Here is a 21,638-nt window from a genome sequence, read left to right on the forward strand (position 1 = left end):
AACGGTAGTTACGTAAAATATCATCATTCCTTATGATCAAAATATACTAGAGAGACTTTATCGATGATATATACTAGGGATGTCAATGTTTCCTGACAACTGGATTTGAAGAACGTGAGAAAAATAAACGACTTTCACCAGACTACGTACCATCATCTTAAAAAGATAAAAGGTTTCTCATTTTTAATTCTTAGAATTCTCGATGGACATGAAAAATACATCTGAACGTTTATACCTAATTCATAAATACTTTTTCAAATACGTTTGAAGGTACATTAAGAAAAATATTATTAAGAATAATATACATTAGACTGTTGTAATATAAATAAATTCGATCGCAAGTATAAATACGAAGTGAATACTATTTAAACGAATATATTCATGTTTCAACGATTCAATAGTATAATATAGTATATTTTAGCATAGTATGATATATATATATATATATATATATATATATATATATATATATATATACCTATATATTGTTACGAGGAGCTCGTTTTATGAAAGCTCGTTTTAACGAGAACACGAAGTATCATTGTCTCTTACAAAATAGAACATCGTTAAATCGACTGACCAATCAAAACGATATTCAATCTTTGTGTGTCGTCCTTGGAGATAGAACAGAAATTGTTTCAGAGTTGAAGTTTTACTTTTTATTATTCATCGATATATATTTGTACGTATTATACATATGTATGTACGTATATAAATATATATATATATATATATATATATATATATAAATGAAATACAATTCTTAATAAAGAACGACGATAGGTTGTTGACCTACATATATAAATATCTATATTTATAACGACGTATTGTCAATTAAAAAAGTCATTCAAAATTTTTCATTCGATATATTCTATATATATTCATTTTCACGATATCAATAGATTCGTTTTTGATAAAACTGCATTTGAGAAAAAAGAAGAGAGAGAAATAACATGGTACGTTATATGATAAATGAATTCAAATTAAAAACGAATTTCAAAGGCTTCGCTATGATAAGATATCGATCATACTTGCACACTACTTTATCATGTACTCTGCTTTCTCTCTCTCTCTCTCTCTCTCTCTCTCTCTGTCTCTTTAATTTTCTTTTCCTGTTTTTTAATTTTTTTTATCATTATTTTTTTTCTTTTTTAATACTCATCGAGTGACAATTCTTTTTGCTTGATTTATGAGAAAAACTGATTTTATGACTTTACGAAGCGAATAAATTTTGCAATTCGTTTATTTTTTCATGAAATTTCAATTTTCTACTTTGATATATAAGAATGTAATATAAATGAAATCATTCATAAAAAGTATGCTCCTATCTGAATTTAAATCGTTATTTTATGTTTTTTCCTTTCGTATATATATCTCTTCTTTTCTTTCTCCCTCTTTTTCTCTCTCCCTATATCTTTCCCTTTCTCTCTACTTTTCTTCGAAATATACAGTAATATAAAATAGTTTTCTGGAAATTTGCCTACCAGAGAAAGGAACTTGAATGGCAGTGATTTCTTCCACCACGGCAATTTTCTTCCGGTAGAACAAATATGATATTTCAAAAATCTCTGGACGTAAGAAAATGTGAATCTGAAGTGACCGTCTGCATAATACGACATTACGATATAACATTTTCAAGTTATTTTTTTTTATGCTTTTTCTTTTCTTTTTCATTCTTTATAATAGATATCTATATTCATAAATTTTATTTATCGATATTTACGAGATCGTAATCACGAATTCAAAAAAAAAAAAAATCGAATGTAATGAAAAATTATTTGATTGTATAGAAAGTTTGTATCATTTCTCTATTTATGTATCAAAACATATCAGTATATATACATATATATATATATATATATATATATATATATATAAATTATTTAAAAACGTATCTATTAATTTTGTTATCCATTAATTTTTACGACTAACTAGATTTTTATGGTTTTATTCAATTTACCGTTCCATTTTAATTTTCTATCTCATTTAAATATCGATACGAACTTTTCTAACGAGTTGATCAATTTGTCGTCATGTAGAATAAAAAAAGTAAAAGAAGTAAGATAAAAAAAGGAAAAGAAGAAAGAATAAGACAAAAGATTGTATAAAGATATAAATATAAATATATATACATATATTGGATTTACATTTGTAAAAAATTGATTGTGAAATAAAAAAAGAAAAACAAAAAAGAAAAAAGAATAAATAAAAAAAGGAGAAAAGGAAAACTTGGTAGCAACGTAACCTTCGTAAATATTCATGGTATTTACCAAGCAAATGATGTTAAACTGAGAAGAATAAGAATAAGACAGAGGAGTCCTTGAACGACGCAACTTCATCTCCTTCTGCAAGGATCTTTCTTTCCGCACGAATAAGTTCGAAGGAAATCAGTCTTCGGAAAGGGTCTTGGTGAATGGCATGTAGCAACGTGTCCGAGATCCGGAGTGATATGAATTTTCGTAATCCTATCGGTGCCAGTCGATACGGAAGACTTCGTTAAAAATTGGCAGAGGTTTGTACGAATAAGAAATATCTTTTGTAAGTCTTCCAAATACGTTTCTATATTCAATTTTTATCAATACTAATTCAAATTCGACCATTCATATTTCTTTCATTCACTAACATATCGATTTAAACTGTTAGCTCGTAGTTTGATTCTATTATGATTTTTCAAAAATAAAATTCTTTTAATACTAAATGATTTTTTTTTTAATAAATTACGTCGAACGATACTTACACGTTTTTTTTTCATGTAATATGTATATAAAAAGATATTGAATTACAAAAAACGAAAGTATTTAAATTAACGAATGCGAACGAATAAATGAAGAGTAAAATGAGTTAAAGTTAACTTCCTATAGAAATATTAATTTCTCGATAATGTTATATCTTTCTTTTTTATTAATATTCATTTAACTAATTGTTAGGATTAATTAGATTTCTTTTTTATAGAATTTTTTCTTATTTTTGAATACATATAAATAATATTTAATATATAAAATAAAGATAATGGTTTTTAAAAATCTATAATTGTCAACGAAATCCAATCTTATATTTTGGATATTTTTTTTTAGACAAAAGCAAATTTATTGCAAATCGTTTAATATTTATTTACGATCGAAACACGTATAAAGACGAGTTTAAAGTCCAATTAAATATATTATCGTATTAATTCGAATATTTTCACGTAAGTATGAAATATGAGATTTTCTCTATCGCAAAGTGTATTTAATATAAATATAATATAATATAATATATACGATTCATAGATAAAACCAACGTATACCTAGGTATGTGTTAAACTAATCATCTACTTATACTCTAACGTAAAAGATACAAAGTTAGAAGCTCAGTCAGCAGTTCATTGTACTGTACCAGTTGAGGTGGAGCTTGTTATAATTACGAAAACGAAATGGGAATGCTCACCCAGTATAACTTTTCGTTAAACATCTGCGAGATGTAATGTCGTTTTAATTACCCTTGAGAATATTACTCGGTCGTGATGTTTCGTTTTCTCGACCCTTTAACCTCCACGTCCTTCTCCACTCTTCTTTATTTTCACCCTTCTTCTAAATAAATTTATCTTTAGCTAATTATACGTTCATAATGCGACGGCTCAAGTTTTTTTCCTGAAGTTTTCGATTTCCATTTGATTTACAATCCTTCGAATCAATCGTCTTGAAATAATAACGATTCATTAATCAAACAAGATTCTATGAAATCGAAAAACTTGATTTAATATTATTCATAAGGAAGCTACGAAGAAGAAAGGTTTTGATTATGCGATATAGGGCACGATTAAATGCGACGAGAAACTTAATCTACTTTTTTTCTTTTTTCTCTTATATACTTCTGAGTGTACTCCGAGGAATTATCCATTTAATTGGTTAAATAATCTAATTCTTTTTGTTCGATATTTAAACTAAAATTATTTCGTGCGAAATTATATACTTACAGCGAAGAGAAGCGTGTGTCTGTATGTGCGTAGTAACGTGATTTATAAAGAACGTACACCATTGAGAAGTTATATAATTTTGGATTGGAAGAGAACAAATTATATACGTGTTGACGATACCAGTGTCGAAGCAGAAATGAAACTTTGACCTTTCCTTGTACTATAAACATCAATGAATGTTTATTAATGTTCACGATCCGTTTTATGAACTACGTGACCTAGACAGTTATACACATGTGTATATTTACTCGCATATTTACTTACCAAGTTCTAACGCAATTAAATTTGGATATACGAACTAATAATTAATTTTGTATGTACAGAGAAAGGATTAATTAATATTTATAAAAAAAATATAGAGTGTTTATGAATCGCCCTATAATGTTAATGAATGAAAGAAAATGTTTTAAATTTATTTTGTTTCATGTTAATTTGTAAACATGCACACACACACACACACAAATATATATACGTACTAGTTAAAAATTGTATAATATAAAAATTATTCTAATCAAATATAAATCTTTGTATATAAAAAAGTTAATTAATTTCACGTCGAAAAGAATGAAAAATAAAGGTTTATAAAATATATGCTTACCTATACGATTTTTAAAATTAAAGAACGTGAGAATTATATTGAACAAATGTTGAAATTTCAAAATATAAACAAACGAATAATTTTAACAATTGTATTATTAATTAATTTAAACACGACGTTATAAAGAATTAAATGACTTTCGAATTATATTTATAGAATTTAATTGTTTTCGAAACTGAAAAATCAAATTGATGTATATATGGACAATAAATAAATTTCTTCGAATAATTTATTCTTCTCTTTAATATTAATATTTCTTTTTTTTCTATCATCTTAATATACAATATATTTATACGTAACATCAAAGGAATAAAACCGTTTATATTTCTTTCTGCTTAATAATTCGGTTTCTCTGCAAACATTCTTTAATTAAAATTATTTATAAATCACAACACGCTATATATGAATTCAAAGCTTTATAAAGGAAAAAATAGAACGAAAGTACATTTCCATATTTTCCGACTTTTTATTCCTATCAATTTTGAATCCGAACCTATATATCATATCCCCTAAATCTAGAAATATATATCTCTAAATCTATATTTCCGACACATACTGTAACTCATCTTCTTGTCATACGGAATACGTCAACTCGTATTATCGATTCGTCGATGTCATCGCAATAACAAAACTCAAATCATTATATTTCTTTCTGCCAGGATAACTTCAGGATATTTTCAAATCTTTTTCAATTAAAATTATTTATTTATCACAAAACCCTTGCAATATAAATTCAAAAGATATAATAAAAGGAAAGACATAAATAAATAAAACAAATTTCTATAATTTCCCACCCTAATATTCACACCCTAGTGTATTCTTAAACTTAAAAATATACATCTTTGAATCAATATTTCCGACGTATACTACAACTCTTTCATCTTTCTGACATGCACAATGTATCCATCGCGATGTCATTGACATATGGCAAGAGAAATTAAACGTACAGTGAATAAATACACGTGTTCCTATTCTTTGTTATTTATATTCTCCATATAAATGATGATAAAATGAACGATAACAAGAACGAAAGGAAAGAATCGTATTAAGGAGGACACAAGGTCGTGAACACGAAACATGAGGTAGAAAAAGAAAAAGAAAGAGAAAGAGAGAAAGAAAAGAAAAAATAAGAAAAAAGAAAAAAGAAAAAAGAAATTATCGAAGCTATGGAGTATCGATATAGAGTAGGACGAGGCTTTAACATTGATCAAAAGGACGACCACAACTCGTGCCGGAAATCCTGATGAAGCAGGAACACTCTAACCATTTAACTTTCCTTCGACACGAACTCTTACGAAGTGAAGCACGTCGATAACCTATCAAAGAAAACCACAGAGAAAGTTATCCATAGGAGTGCCGAAGGTGAGTAGATATATACACCTTCTTTAACTCCATCCCCCCTCCTTCACCCTTACCCACCCATCTTTTATTCTATCCTCTCTCTTTCCCTCGACTTGCTTGCTTCATGACACGAAACTTTTTTTTTTCTAGCGATTCAATCGAATTTTATTTTCTACTGCTTTTCTTGTTCTCTTTCTTTTTCTTTTTTTTTTTTCTTCTTCTTCTTCTAAAAACATATGCGATAAGATAAGAAATGTGAGAGGGACGAGAGGGATTGAAATTAATCATTCTCATTTGTTTTCATAATAAGCTTTAAAACTTGTCGAAAAACAGAGAAACCGAGGAGCGACAATTTTAAACTTTCGACATTTATCAAAGATATTGAACAATAGAAGTTTTATTTAAATCTAACGAACGATATGGTAAGTTTTGGGAATGATAATGATAAGGATACTCTGTATTATCATTGTCGTTAGAACAATATGGATATATATATACATATATATATATATATATGTTCAATTATTATTTGTAATAATATAACATATAATAATAATAATAATAATAATTATTATTATTATTATTATTATTCTTACTATTTGTAAAAAATCTTGGATGGATTATGAAACGAAATAATACTTTCTTGACAGAAGAGAAACAATATTCTAAGACAGTTTCAATAATATTGGTGATTATGTTTGTGGCTTAGGTCAAACCATGATACCTCTTAACATACTCGAACAGAACTATCCCGATTCTAATGAACGGTCCAATCCGATAAGGTCTCCTAACACCGATATACGTCGCTCAAATGTGTCAGAGATAGATGTTAATCGATTCCTGTCCATGTTGTTAGGAAGATAAATCGTCCTACGTAACGATTAGTTTTAATACTGTCTAGGTTAATCATTTCGTATCAAACTAATCAATATCAGAAATATGTACGATGTTATCATCTTATGCTAATGATGTTTTCTAACTATGACAAAGAAAATGGATCTTCTTTTGATATTGCTTACCTATCTATGTAATTTTACATAAATGACGCACGACGACGATGGATGACATTGGAGTGATCGTTAACATAACGAATGGTAATGTTTAACAACCACGTTATCACTCTCTGATATGAACTTATAGGAGTCTTGCTAACAAAGATGAATGGATAATATATTACACATGTACATATACACATACATACACGCATATATATATATATATATATATATATATATATATATATATATATACACACAGAACAGACTTTACTCTATGCTATGCGAATAATCCAAAATGTGATCGCTCGAGCAACTAATTGCAATTCTAGAGACCTTCCTAAACGTCTCTCTCATTCTCTTCAAGCTTTGCTACATTCGAGAAATATAGACTATAGTGCTGTAATAAACGACCATTGGCTAGGAAGGAAGTCGGTAGAAGGGATTAGAGTAGTAGTAGGTCCTATCTTACAGAGACCTATATTGACCTACTATAGTACATTACTACCTACTAGTCCTATATGTCAGATGTTTTAATACATTTTTTAAAAATATAATATCTTTCTATATTAGGTGTGTTCTACCTTGGCACTTAACGTGTACCAAGTGTCAATGTCATTTGATCTATGAACGGGAAATAACCTATCGTTGCTTTCTTCGTAAACAAGATCCACTTTTATTCGCTTAAAGTGAAAAAAAAAAAATAAGAAAAGAAATGCTGGATAAATATGGGCTCAAGAAAGAAAAAAAAGAAAGATTAAAAAAAAGGGGAGAAAGAGAGAGATAGAGGGAGAATTGCTTCGTTAAAAATCTGGAAAAAAAAATAAAAAAATAAGAATTTTTCTAATAATGTTTTCTCGTTTTATCCTGCTCATTTTCATCGTGTTTTCTCCAACGTTGCTCGAAACAAATTACCTTACAGTTAAAATTCCATTACACTTCTATTATACAATCGAGCTTAAATTCATGCTATTTCGAACAATAGAAAGAGAGAAGGAGAAAGTGAAAGAAAAAGAAAGAGAGGGAGAGAGAGAGAGAGAGAGAAAGAGAGAGGAGCTCTCCAATATTGAGAAAGAGAAGTACATTCGTAAACGTTAGCTCGAAAAGACTGAAAGTTCTACAGCTTGAAAGTCAAATTTGAAAGGAGAAAAAGATTTCAGTTTTTATTGTATCGTAGAACTATTTTAAACGTAAATATTTCCAAGTAGAAGATGGTAAAACAAAAAATAAATATTACTTTCTTTTCTTTAATTGATATACACGATTGATCGTTATATTATATATATATATATATATATATATACTACGAACTATGTATTATTTTTTGTCAATGTTTCTTAACTTTTAATATTGTTTAAAAAAACCTTAATCTAAAATCTAAATTTTTGAATGTTGTTTTTCCTTTAGCTCGCGCTTAATCATGCCAGAACTACTCTTCTCACGTTGCCTACTACTTCATTAGAATTTCGGTTGAAAGGATTTTCTCAGTGATATATACCGGGTGAGTCATTTACCTTCGGTTATCTTTTTATGAAGAGAATAAATTTCTCCGAAAAAATATGTTTGATTCAAAATGACCGATATATATAATAACGACGGATATTATTATCCATAGATTATATTTTCTAAAAGATGAGAGGTCATTATTCATTTTTTAAAAATGGAATAAGATTTTTTTTATCTATATAAAAGTTGTAAAAAATATTTCATCCGCGAAAAGAAATATTGTCATTCAAAGAGTTCATCGATATAACAATTTCACTTACGAGATTTTTTAATTGGTTTTATCTCCTTATAAAATTTATAAAAAATATGTAAAATTTTCAATTTAGACATCTATTAAAATTAAAACATTTCATTTTTCATTTCAAATACAAGAACGTAGACGTTATTATTAGAAAAAAATTTATACATATATTAAAAGTTTTTGTTAATGCGCTACTAATTTGAAACAACTCATCCGGTATATAGTTAGATACCTACATTATGTAGAACAATGAAAGCAATAAGCTTAACTTAAGTGTCTTTCGTATGTACTCAAGCGCGCTATACGTTTTCAATTCTCACGAATATATATATATATATATATATATATATATATATATATATATATATATATATATATATATGTATATGTATATGTACAAACTACAAAAAGATGCATATATAGATAGATATATACAATGTTATTTAGGATAGAAGAAGATCTAATTAACGCGTCATATTGTCTATAATATTGAGGATAGCTAAGGTCGCTAAGGTCGGAGAAATGAAAATGCAGTCCGGTGGCAGGTTAAGTCAATTAGAGGGCTTTAATTATCCAGCTTCGTAGAGTTTCGACAGTTTGTAGGCAGAACCCTTGCGCCCTCGTTGAGAGGGCACTAAATTACCGTCGCAGGAATTTGAGTGGAATGAAGCGAAATCAGGTAGTATCGATGTACTTATGACCGAGACTAGTATATGTATGCACACACATATATATATATGTGCATACATGTATATATATACACACATATATGAGAAATTAAAAGAATGAAAATTCAAACGGAAGAATTGACGAATATATTTACTTTCATGTATAATTATTTTTTAAAAGTTACATACAAATTTATATCAGTTCTATTTCATGATATGTTTTTACATTTGTTTCAATTACAACTAATAAATATATATATATATTTATTTATTTATTCAATTATTGTATATTTATATATTGTATATATTATAAATATATATAATATATATATAAAATAAATGCATAAATAAATAAATGAACGAATAAAAGAAAAAATGTAGATATAAAATACGACCAATTAAAAATTTCTATATATAGACAGTTAAGCCATATCTAAGGAAGTCTTGGAGGAACGCACATTGCATAAATTCTCCTTCCTTGCTTGTTTGTTCGTAGATTAAACGATATTAATACCCTCGACCGGTCGACCCTTACTTCCAAAGTTAGCAAGAGAACGAGAGAAGACACTGAGGACAAGCGTTGGTATGTATACATACATGTATGTATATATGTACATATGATACGTATTCAGTGTATGCAGGTGTACTTGCAGCACGCGATACCATGCGCAACTCTACAAATCGGTCTCGCGCGTGTTTAAGCATAATTCCTCAAGGTGTGCTCAAGTTGACCGAGTCAAGCTTTGCCAGAGAAATTTCGAACGATGATTATTATCAAAATGAAATCTTTTGCAAGATTTAGATTCGTCATTTAGATTTATAGAGATTATAAAGAATTATATCTTCTATCTTCTTCCAATTTTTTTTTTTTTTAGATTTATTTGAATGCATTAAAACAAATTTATTTCATATGTATATATTAAATATTATTGTATTATTCAAATAATAATTAGTTTAGTACTTTTTTTACGTAAACGTGTAAAAAGTATACGAAGGTCAACTGTTGTTTCTTTTTTTTTCAATAGGATCATATGTCTTTAATTGCATTGGTAGATGCAGTTTGACTTTCTCTATAAAAAAATATTAATATATGTATGTTGAAAAATTATTTGTTTAGGAGATATAAATTTTAATATTTTTAAGAAACCATATAAAGACTGATGATTAAAATGTAATAAGAGTAGTAGCAAGTAAATAGTTTAATCATTATTTTAAATCATTAATAATTATTTTAAATAAACAAAAAGTTAAATTTATAAACATTACAGTAAAAATTTTTATAATTTCATTGAACTCGTGTCTTTAATATGAAAAAAAAATTAAAAAAATCAATTGTAAAAATTATTAACAAAATCGATTTTATTATAACAATATTATTGCAATATTTAAATAAATAAAGAATAATTTACGCTTGAAAACGGTGGTGGTTTCAACTTTCTACGACTTTCCGTTCGGAAGATATCGCCTTCTAAAGATTTTCATTCATAATTTGTATACTACAGCTGATCGTAGTAATAGTATAGTAGTAGTAACTTGACCAGCTGAGATGCGTAAATTCTCGGAATTTATATAGGTCAGTGTGTCACAAGCCAATTTGAATGAAATTATATAGGTTAGTGGGTCAACGTAAACGCCTTTTCTTTATATCGGAATATCTTCAGAACTAAAAATCGTAGAGATTTGAGTCAAGTACCATTCTAAAGGGCAAAGTTCCATCTATTTTTTAAACATATTGTTAATAATTAATTAACAATTGTTATAAACAATTTGTATCAACAAATTGTTATGAACTAAATTCATCTTATTTTGCAGAGAGAAAATTCCGATCGGATTCAAATTGATTTATAAAACTACATAAATTAATATATAATTAATAAATAAATTAGATTTGTTATTGAAAAAACAATTTTTTAAAAATAATTAATAGCCACATTTTCCAATATCTCCGGAACTAAAAATCGTAGAGACTTGAAACAAATATCATTTTAAAGGGCATGATATTTTCTATTTTCTTAGCTTATTGTTAATAACAAATTAACAATTTGTTATAAACAATTTTTATAAACAAATTCTCACGATCTAAATTCTTCTTATTTTGTCAAAGGAAAAAAATAAATTCATATCAGATTGCAAATGACAAAATTATAAAAATTAATAAATAATTAATAAACAAATTAACTTTTTTACCGAATACAAATTTTTTCAGAATCTTTTTCAAAATTATACGATCTTCCATTTAAATGGGAATATCTCCGGAACTTAAAGTTGTAAAAATTAAAAGAAAATATGTATAGTAAATGCAGAGTAAGCGCAAAGTAAGAGCATAGTAAATGCATAGTATGCTCAAGATAAGAATAGACTAACGGTGCAAGAAACCATTAAGTTCTTACAACTACTATTCATTTACTACTACTATTTATTTACTACTACTTTTATTACATTTCAGGAAGTGCACTTTGTTATAAACCAGCCGCATGTGGGGTATATACTTTCAGTAAAAGGTTACCGACCTCTGTTTTACGATCAATGGAAACGATCGATTAACTTAGTACTATTTTAGATGCTTCATATAAACGCCACGATACGGACACATGTTACGATACGTACACAACGCGAGTACGACACGTATACGACAAGGTTACGACAAGGTTACGACACGGTTACGACAGGTATACGACAAGGTTACGAGACGTACATCTATACGACGCTAGTATAACATATACACACACACATATATATATATATATATATATATATATATATATGTATGACAAGGCAACTGGTAACTGGCAGTTGGCATGGCAAGATAAGGCAACATAGCTCGATGAAATATCAATGAAAAAGTTATCCTCTAGGTGCTCGTTGTATTTGCGTTGATACTTTCTAAAACTTTTATTACGTTTAAAATATCCAATTCTTATAGAAAATAAAAATTATTACAACTTGCTAGACAATAGCGCTTCTTTATGAAATATCTATAAATAATATTACATTTTTTTTTCTTAAAATAAAATTTATTTGAAAGGTTTCTTTATAAAATTAATACGGTCGGAAATATAATCGGTCATATTGTTTGAAATGAGACACATTCGGTCAATGTAAAAAGAAAAAAAAAAAAAAGAAAAATCCGCGATAAATTCAAAAGCGTTTCATGTCATTTTTATAATTATAAAAAATAATGAAAAATAACAAAAAAAAAAAAAAACTGACCGACGAGAGATTTTCCTTGAGAATAATCAATTTTTTTTTTCAGACTGAAACGACTTGGCGATCGATCGATCAAAGTTAAAACGTCACGTTTCTTCTTTTCTTCTTTCTTTTTAAGTCTACTCCTAGTTGTCGCGATGAAATAAGAATGCCTAAAACTCTTCTTGGTTAATTAATCAAAATAATAGCTACGTAATCCGTTGGAATCTACCTATGGTAGAACTTTTTCTTAGGAAATCATTTATTAACGGACGAACGATCATCGACAAAGATGGTATAAAATGTTTGAGAAAGTTTTATAACCTCGAGGAAAGGCGCTTTGTTTCATTAAAAATATTCAGACGAGTTAAAACCATCGTTTATAAAAAAAAAAAAAAAAAAAATAAAAGAGAGAAGAAAAAAAGAAGGAAAGAAAGAATGAGTGGATTAAAGGAACAAAAAAATAATATATAAAAAAAAGATAAAAGAAAAAGACAATTATTAAAAGAATATCATTCAAAAGAGTATCGTATTTTATATTAAAATCCGTAAATACTGCACTCCTTGCAGTATCATATTACTCGATAATTTCAATGTAGACAAAATGCATTTTCGCGTGACAATTTAATTTAGTAAAGTTTCGAGACTTTCTTCGATTCGAGAGATTTTCTTTCTTTTTAATCTTTCTCTTTCTCTCTTCCTTTCTTTCTTTTTTTGATTTTTTCTTTCTTCCTTTTTTTTTCTTTTCTTTTTTTATTCTCATCAAGAAAGTCTTTCTCCCGCTACGTTGCTAATATTTTTTTCTTTTCACTTTCTTTATTTTTTTTACTCTCTTTTTTTTTTTTATGTTTGTCGATGTTTTTACTTAAGAACACGATTGCGTGCTACAACTTTAAGTTCTCAAATAAATTCTTTGAATTTCTTATTAGATCGCTACTTTCTCTCCCTCTCTCTCTCTCTCTCTCTCTCTCTCTCTCTCTCTCTCTCCTGGGGATGAAAACGTAAATATCGTAGTTACTCTCTCTTTTTTAATTTTCTTTTTTCCGAAGGAACATTAAACTGATGTCAAATTTAGATTGCTAAAGTTACTCGACGACATAGATACCTTCCCTTTAATTACTTCTATCTAATTTCCGGTAACAGTACGTTCGTATAAGATGTAAAAGTGAAATAAATAAAGTTTCGGATTATATAAAATATTGGATGGTAAACGTCAAAATAAATAAATATAATAGAAGCTGGCATTGATTCACGTTGAATTGTCGATACGCTATAGAGATAAGAAAATATGACACCGTTAACACGTACCGATAATGTCCATCATAAATGTCCAACTTTTACGACCTCGAAAATAATACTTATTATAAAATTTCAAATCAAAAATCCGATGAAGATTCTACTTTTCAAATTTCATTTGAAATATATTTATCATCGAATAATAATAATAATGATAAAACAAACGTATCAATAAAAATACATATTACATCTAGAGTCACGGTATAAAAAATATTTCTGACGTAATCATATGAAATTCGAAATAACTTTTAATCTAAAATAAAATCCCATGAATTTGAATCACCTTCATTTTTATCGAATCAAAAAACGTCAACATTATAAATATCGTAAAATGTAAATACGAAGAAATACGAATATTGTTTGTTCTTTACATACGTATATATACTTAAATATAAAATATTATAATATTAATCGCTGCATCCGATCGTAAAAAGAAATAAAAGAAAAAGTAAGAGATAATTTCATCGTCGCATAAAGGACGAAAATTTGACGAAAACAAAAAAACTCCCGAAAAACATAACGTACAAAAATCTCACATAGTCAAACATCTAATTGTAGAAAATTTTTCTCGTTATTAAATTTATTCGAGTAGATAAAACTCTTAATGCGAGGAAAAGAATCGGAACGATATGTAAATTAAAAGAAAATGTTCGTTTTAATCGTATGCATGCTCACGATATCAAACTGGTCATGACCACTGGATTTTAATGCGATATTAAAAATATTCGGTAAGAATTCTTTGAAAAATAGGAACTTTTATACACGCACACATACACACACACACACATATACATATCTACGGTAAACTACACGTACGATCTTGTAAACGATGTTTAAAATATGGAACGTTTATGTCGTTGTTACGAATAGCTCGTGTAACCACCATTGCCGTCGTCATTAATAGTTAAACTTCGCTCGTGATAACTTGACATTTGAAGAGAAGCGACGATCAGCTCGAGAGATCAATCTGATTTCTCGTACCCTTTTCCCTGTACCATGAATATTTACACACCCTAAAGCGACGATCCGTGTTTGCGATAGCCAATGAAAGCAGCACCATTCTCTGTCTCTATCTCTATCTATTTCTCTCTCTCTCTCTCGCTCTCTTTCTGTATCTCTATCTATCCAGCTCTATCTCGATCTCTACATTACCAACATTCAAGAGGGATAACGATATTTTAACAAAATGGGAATGATTATTGTTCAAGTAATGAGATATCGATTCCATCTGCGGCTAAGGAAAGGAAGGAAGAGTGCCGGAAGATGAGATCATTTTTCACGAGAATCGTTTTTCATTAACGCAGAAAACGTGACCTGGTTGACTCTTAAAGCTTGTCTCTTTATCTCTACCTTTCTTTCTCTCTCTCTCTTTCTCTCTTCCTTCCCATCTCTCTGTCTCTCTCTCTCTCCCTCTCTCTCTGTTTTCGTGTCGACCTTTAATATCTATGAAGTAAACATTGTAAATTCGTTAAATATTCATTAATAATTAAATACTCTGAATTTACATATTGAATTGACTCATCAATAATATCGAAATTTTCTATATTATGTATATATATATATATATTATTTTTTATAGTATATGTGTATATCTATATATATATGTACGAGTAATAAACGATAGTATAGTGTTATAAACGGTATAATATTAGTCAATAAAGTGATATCGAAATTTTTAATTTAAAAAGAAATACTACTTATTTCATTGTAAAATATTAATGAATTCCAACATTACTTATTGGTTAATATAATATTACTTATGTACTTATGTATACGTGTAAGACAGAATATGTCGGGAGGAAAAATTCGAACTGAACTAAATCGCTGAGTTAATTAAACGAAAGTAAAATATAAAAATCGATGATAAAGCCAAACGAACTAAACGACCGTCGCTCTCGGCTGTCTAATTTCGACTGACGATGTTTGTCCTCTAATACTTATCTTTTGTTTATTTCACCTCTCGCTTATATATATATATATATATATCTTTCTTTCTCCCCGCCCCTCTCTCTCTCTCTTTGTGTTTCCTTCTTTTCCTCACTCTTTGTCTATTTTTCATTCACTTCTTCATTCACTCATTGTTGATTCTGTTTCTTATTCTCTCTTACTCTTTCTCTCTTTCTCTTTCTTTCTCTTCTACGTATTACACCAATATGCGTATTTGAAACGTGTATATTATTTATTTATATTAAAAACGTTTAATACGTAATGCGTAATAAAAAAAAAAAATTTGTAATACGTAGTATAATCGCAAATTTAATTTTCTCATTACTGATATATCTGTATTATTTTATTTTATGCAAATAAAAAAGGAAGTAATTTATAACTTTTTGTTTATAATTATAATTTCTTTTTAATCTTCAAATTAGTAATTAATTATTATAAAGAACTATAATTTCCAATTAATAATTATTAGATACGTACGTTCGTAAGAGAGATTATTAATATAGGTATACATATTTAGATATATGATTTGAATAATTGTTATATTGGATATATAGAATTCTTAATTAATAATAATTAATTTAGATAAGCGATAAACGATCGTAGGAATAGATGTAATGCAAATATATTAGTAGATACTACTCGAGAGGAACGTTGTTCTCGAAATCCGATTTCTCGTTCGATTGCCGACTAATCGCTCGCTACGCATAATGAGCGAAATGCTAATTAAGTTTTACTACAGATTTATAACGCTACGGTTAATGAGCTTTACGCATTTGATTTCGATCTATAAACGGTCGCGTTGATTCGAACGATTCAATTAGCATTACTTCTAGTAATATATAATCCTTGCTATTCTAAACTATTTAATCCTTGAAACATATATGTATAACGATTTAATATTTTTCATAAAATAAATAATATTTAAAAAAAAGATTATTTTTAAATATAAAAAAATATCAATATATGAAAAGTTAGATGTTATTCTAAATATAAAAGGATTTAAATAAAAAAAGAATTATTAAATGAATATCCACATATAAATATATTCTAAATTGTTTATATAATAATTTTTACTATAAAAAGTTATTACTCCAGATATAAAAAAAATTTAATATATATCTAAATGTATATAAACAATTATTATCTTGAACGAAATTTAATTAAAATATATAAAGAATTATTTATATACAAATATAAAGAAATATTTATACAATACAAATAGTATCATAAAATATTTCATTATTTTGTTCTTTTTATTAAAGACGTAAAAGTATGAGATTGAAAGATTAATTAAATACAAGAATAAATCTCGTGTTTGATCTCTCGATTTTTTCAATTTTTTTTTTTTTGCTTAAATGAGATTTTCTCCTAAATAATCCTAAAGCTCTAATAGTTTCTTAAAGAGTTTTCATGAACATTCAAAGAATCACTTTAGAGTATCGTTTGAGCTATCTTCGAGAGTTTCTAAAAGGAAACTCATGGAAATCGACGGGATCGTTGGTGGTAGAAGAACATATTCGGATATTGAGCTTTCTTCTTGAAGAGGTGAACGTTCGAGAATCGAACTCCTAGCTATCTTGAACCAAATACACACATGCACACACAAAGAGGGAAAGAGAGAAACACTGCAACATACATATATATATATATATATATATATATATATATATATATATATATATATATTGAGGTCGTTTCGTAACAACAAGATTTATAATACGTATCCTATGGGACCGATCCTATCGATTCGACATTCTCGATTGCTCGATAAGTGTTTTTTTATATTCGTTTTTTTTCGTTCGCCCACCCAATAAGAAAATAATAACTAAAATAGCAAAAGATTTAATCGTGAAATTTGTTTCCGATCATTTCGATTTTTATCATTGAAATTTTATAAAATAATTTTAATACGTTTTAAAATAATATGGGAAACAATTCGTACAAACAATTTTATAATAAGATTACGAGAAATAATAGGTATAATATTAAATTTTAATCTTTGTATTATAATAATAAATTAATTATAATTGTAATTTTATCACGATCATTGTAAAGAATTTATACGATCATTTTAATTATATTATCACAACGTATAAAATGGTTGCAATGTGATATGTTTATATGTATATTGATATAAATTAAAAAAGATTGATACGATTTGTAATATTATATAAGGATGAACCTTTGTACATAAGTGAAAAGTAAAATATTTGTTTGACTGAACTAAAATGTCTCGGTAGACGTTTTAGAAATGCTCTTTATAGTAGTCTGGTAATGGTAACAGCAGAGTAGAGAAACTTGCAAATAAGAAGAATCATGTTTCCGCTTGGCTTTTGCATACTTAACGTATAGGTACTGTACATACATCATATATTCCCACATTGGATTGAGCTACAGACCATATATTTACCAAAAGTATATACCTACACACGAACACACACACACACACACACACATATATATATATTATACGTACATGTAGATATATAGATATAAAAATACATTTTTTTGAATGTCACCTATGTGCTGTACGATATACAAGGAAGTGAAAAATGGATAGAAAAGAGAAAAAGAAAAGGGAAAGAAGAAAAAGAAACAATAAAAGAAAAACATTAAAAAAAGTATCGTAAATAAATATTTAATATTGTAAAACATTAGTGGTAAGAAAAATATCTCGATCTTTATCAAGAAGGATGACTTAACAAATATAAGAAGCTGATACTAAGAGGATTACTACATTGTCCTAAAATGTCTATCATTTCTCTTTGTCTTACGGTGTTTACTATGTAATCAATATGAACGTTGAACTTTTACGAGCTTATCCGTTAACGTTAATGTATCAAAGTAATATCAATGTCAGGGTTGAGCGAGGAAAGTGTCGAAGAAACACGTTTCTCCCTTCGAAAAAAGGTCTTTACGATTCCTAAAGGGATTCAGCACGTACGAGAGAAAGAGGGAGAGAGAGAGAGAGAGAGAGAGAGAGAGAGAGAGAGAGAGAGAGAGAGAGAGAGAGAGAGAGAGAGAGAGAGAGAGACAGAAAAGAGAAAGATACAGAGGGACAAGGGAAAGTAGATAGATAGATAGGTAGATAATACGTATATACATATATACATTTATACATATATATATATATATATATATATATATATATAAATATAGGTATCTGTGTATATGTGTAAGAAAAAGGGTGAAAAGACCTACTTTAGTAAAAGTCGAGTTCTATTTCTACTTCCATTTTTTATCTTATCCTGAAACTCCTTCTACTTTTCACTTCGTTCAAGCTAAGATGTAGTAGAGAAAGAAAGCAGTTTTTACCGCTCCAGGGGTGAAACTACGAAAGACTTCTCGCTAATAATAATTTCCTTGCTTCCTTTGTCGGAAGTTATGTGTATGTATATCCAAACTGGTACGAAAAGAAGAAATAAAAGGGAACGATTCTTCCTCTTTGGTTGTCAACGAAAGGAACGTTTGGCAAAAGAGGTTCGAATGAAAAAGGAAATGAGGAAGGTGGTGTAGGCGGTGAAAGAAAAAGAAGAAGACGGGGAAGAAGAAGAAAAAAGGAAAAGGAGAAGAAAAGAAAAATCGTGAGAGACGTTTTAATATAGGTACGTTAGAAATCGTTCTTTTCCTCTTGCTGTTCCTTTAGAAAGAGAACAGAGGCAGAGGCAGATAGACAGAGAAAGAGAAAGAGAGAGAGAGAGAGAGAGAGAAAGAGAGAGAGATAGAGAGAGAGAATTTGCCTTCTCGATAATGCACCATTGATTTTTCATAGTATGAATACCTTATCGAAATGTCGAAATATGATCTCATTCAAGATCTTATTTTATGTTAATTATATCGATAACCACAATGTAGAATTTCAATTAAAAAGTCAGAATAATAAATATCATGTAATCAAAGTAATATGACCTAATGGAGGTTTAAATAATTTAATAATGTTGCGTTATTGTTGTCTTCGAAAAAAAAAAAGAAAGAAAGAAAGGAAAGAAAAGAAAAAATAATCATATAATTATTAAGTCATTGATTTGTGTCATTGTTGTCACAATTATCTAAAAAATCTGATTTGCGAAAAAATAATAGAAATATTATTTAATTGAGTTCTGTAACTTCAAAATTTTACGATTCAATAATAATAAACTTGGCGTAATTCATTTCTAAATAATAAAAACATTTATCAATTTGTGAACGTGAAATTGTAATATATGATTTTTATGATAAAACGAAACAATTCAAAGTTACGCTTATGAAATAATCTTCTTTGTAGACAACAAATGAAACAAAGAGAAAAATAATGGTGATGATAATAAAACTAGGCGATCCACGAAGGCGTAAGACATGAAAGTCACGAAAGAAGATCCTCATAAAATTCGGAGATCGTGACCCTTTTACAATTTCGAGATATGAAGAAGTATAGCAGGTGCAGGAAGAGAACAGAGGAGAGAACAGATATATAAGATTATATATATACGTACTTATGTATATATCTATGTATATATACATATATATGTGTGTAGGTACGTTTATATGTTGCATATGAAGAAGTAGACGAATAATCCGATCTTCGGCAGAAGCTATGAGAGTTAGATGTAGAGTGAGATGTATATATATATATGTATATATATATATATATATATATATATATATATATATATAGAAAGAGAGAGAGAGAGAGAGAGAGAGAGAGAAAGAGAAAAACCTTTCCTTTGTCGTCTCTTTACGTCAGCTTTAAGCTCGCCTTAGCATGATCCTTTCGTGAATACTCGTTGGATGACGTGTAGCAGATCTTTTCTATCTCTAGCAACTCCTCACTCCCATACGATATCTATGACATTTCGTATAAATCCATAGTACGCTCGATTTTTAAGATCTCAAGAAAGACTCAAGAAAGTAACCGAACGAAAAAGGTAGAATAATTTTGAGTTTCTTACCGAGTATCTTGGATGATATAAGAAGAAGCGAAAGATACCGAAAGCGAGTGCATAAAGGAAAATGTATCTTTCAAGGTATACGAGCCACTCTTTCACGCTTGACAGTCTTTGAAAAGCATCCTTATATTTTTCATAACGAAAAGACAAGCTTGATACTGGCTTCTCTTGTGGAAGTTATCGTTTCGATAGCTTGCATGTCTAAAAATTGATGCATCATTATATTTTTCTTCTTTTTTATCTCCTATTTTTCCTTTCTTTTTCTTTTTTCTTTTAGTTTCGTTTTGTTTTCCATCAATCTTACATGAGAAACGAGTAAGAATTTACATTGTATTGGAATATGAATGAAATGTTTTAATGTAGAATCTATCATATAATATATATATATTTTTTAGATAGTTTTAAGTCATATACAAGTTTTTAATTCTTCATGATTTAACAATCTAATATCTATTTATAATCAGTAAAGTTTCTATATCTAAGAGTATCATTGATCTGTTCTAATTTAAAATAATAAATTGGTTCAATAGAATATTATTTGAAATTATATCTGATCTAATACAATATTGTGACGTTGAATAAAGATTAGAAAATCTATCAATCATCACTGTATCAATGGTATACACTTCGAAGATCGTCAAATCTATTGAATGAACTCAGGATTTATTTATGAATTAAAAAAACAAAAAAAATAAAAGATAAAAAATTCTACAATCCGTTAATTTTCTAATTAATCCGTGAAGAATACAAATTCATTGATTTGAATTCGAGGAATGAATGAGAATATCAAATATATCCATAAAGAGTTGATGATACATGTTCGAGCAATAACATTTATTAAAAGCATTAGATTCGACGTTTCGATTGTCTTTCAGAATGTCAAGGACGCAGTTGAAAATTAGGATCGGCTAGGATTAAACTCAAACGCTAGTTCGATCTAAGCCGGCTAGAATTTCAAACGGTAACCACAGGCGAGATTT

General features: G+C 28.1%; 2 protein-coding genes across 2 annotated transcripts in view; one reads left to right on the plus strand and one right to left on the minus strand.

Annotated features, from left to right (window-relative positions):
* The window catches only part of LOC127065797 (outer dynein arm-docking complex subunit 4-like), a 30,309-nt gene extending 21,929 nt beyond the window's left edge, over positions 1–8,380 (plus strand). The window contains exon 4 of the mRNA XM_050998653.1: positions 8,297–8,380. Coding sequence (XP_050854610.1) covers positions 8,297–8,380 — 84 coding nt within the window. The remainder of the gene's footprint in view (positions 1–8,296) is intronic.
* The window catches only part of LOC127065768 (uncharacterized), an 82,750-nt gene that overhangs the window by 30,769 nt on the left and 30,343 nt on the right, over positions 1–21,638 (minus strand). The gene's annotated exons all lie outside the window — the stretch shown is intronic.

The sequence above is a fragment of the Vespula vulgaris genome, chromosome 8 (assembly GCF_905475345.1).
Source record: "Vespula vulgaris chromosome 8, iyVesVulg1.1, whole genome shotgun sequence".
Classification (NCBI taxonomy): Eukaryota; Metazoa; Arthropoda; class Insecta; order Hymenoptera; family Vespidae; genus Vespula; species Vespula vulgaris.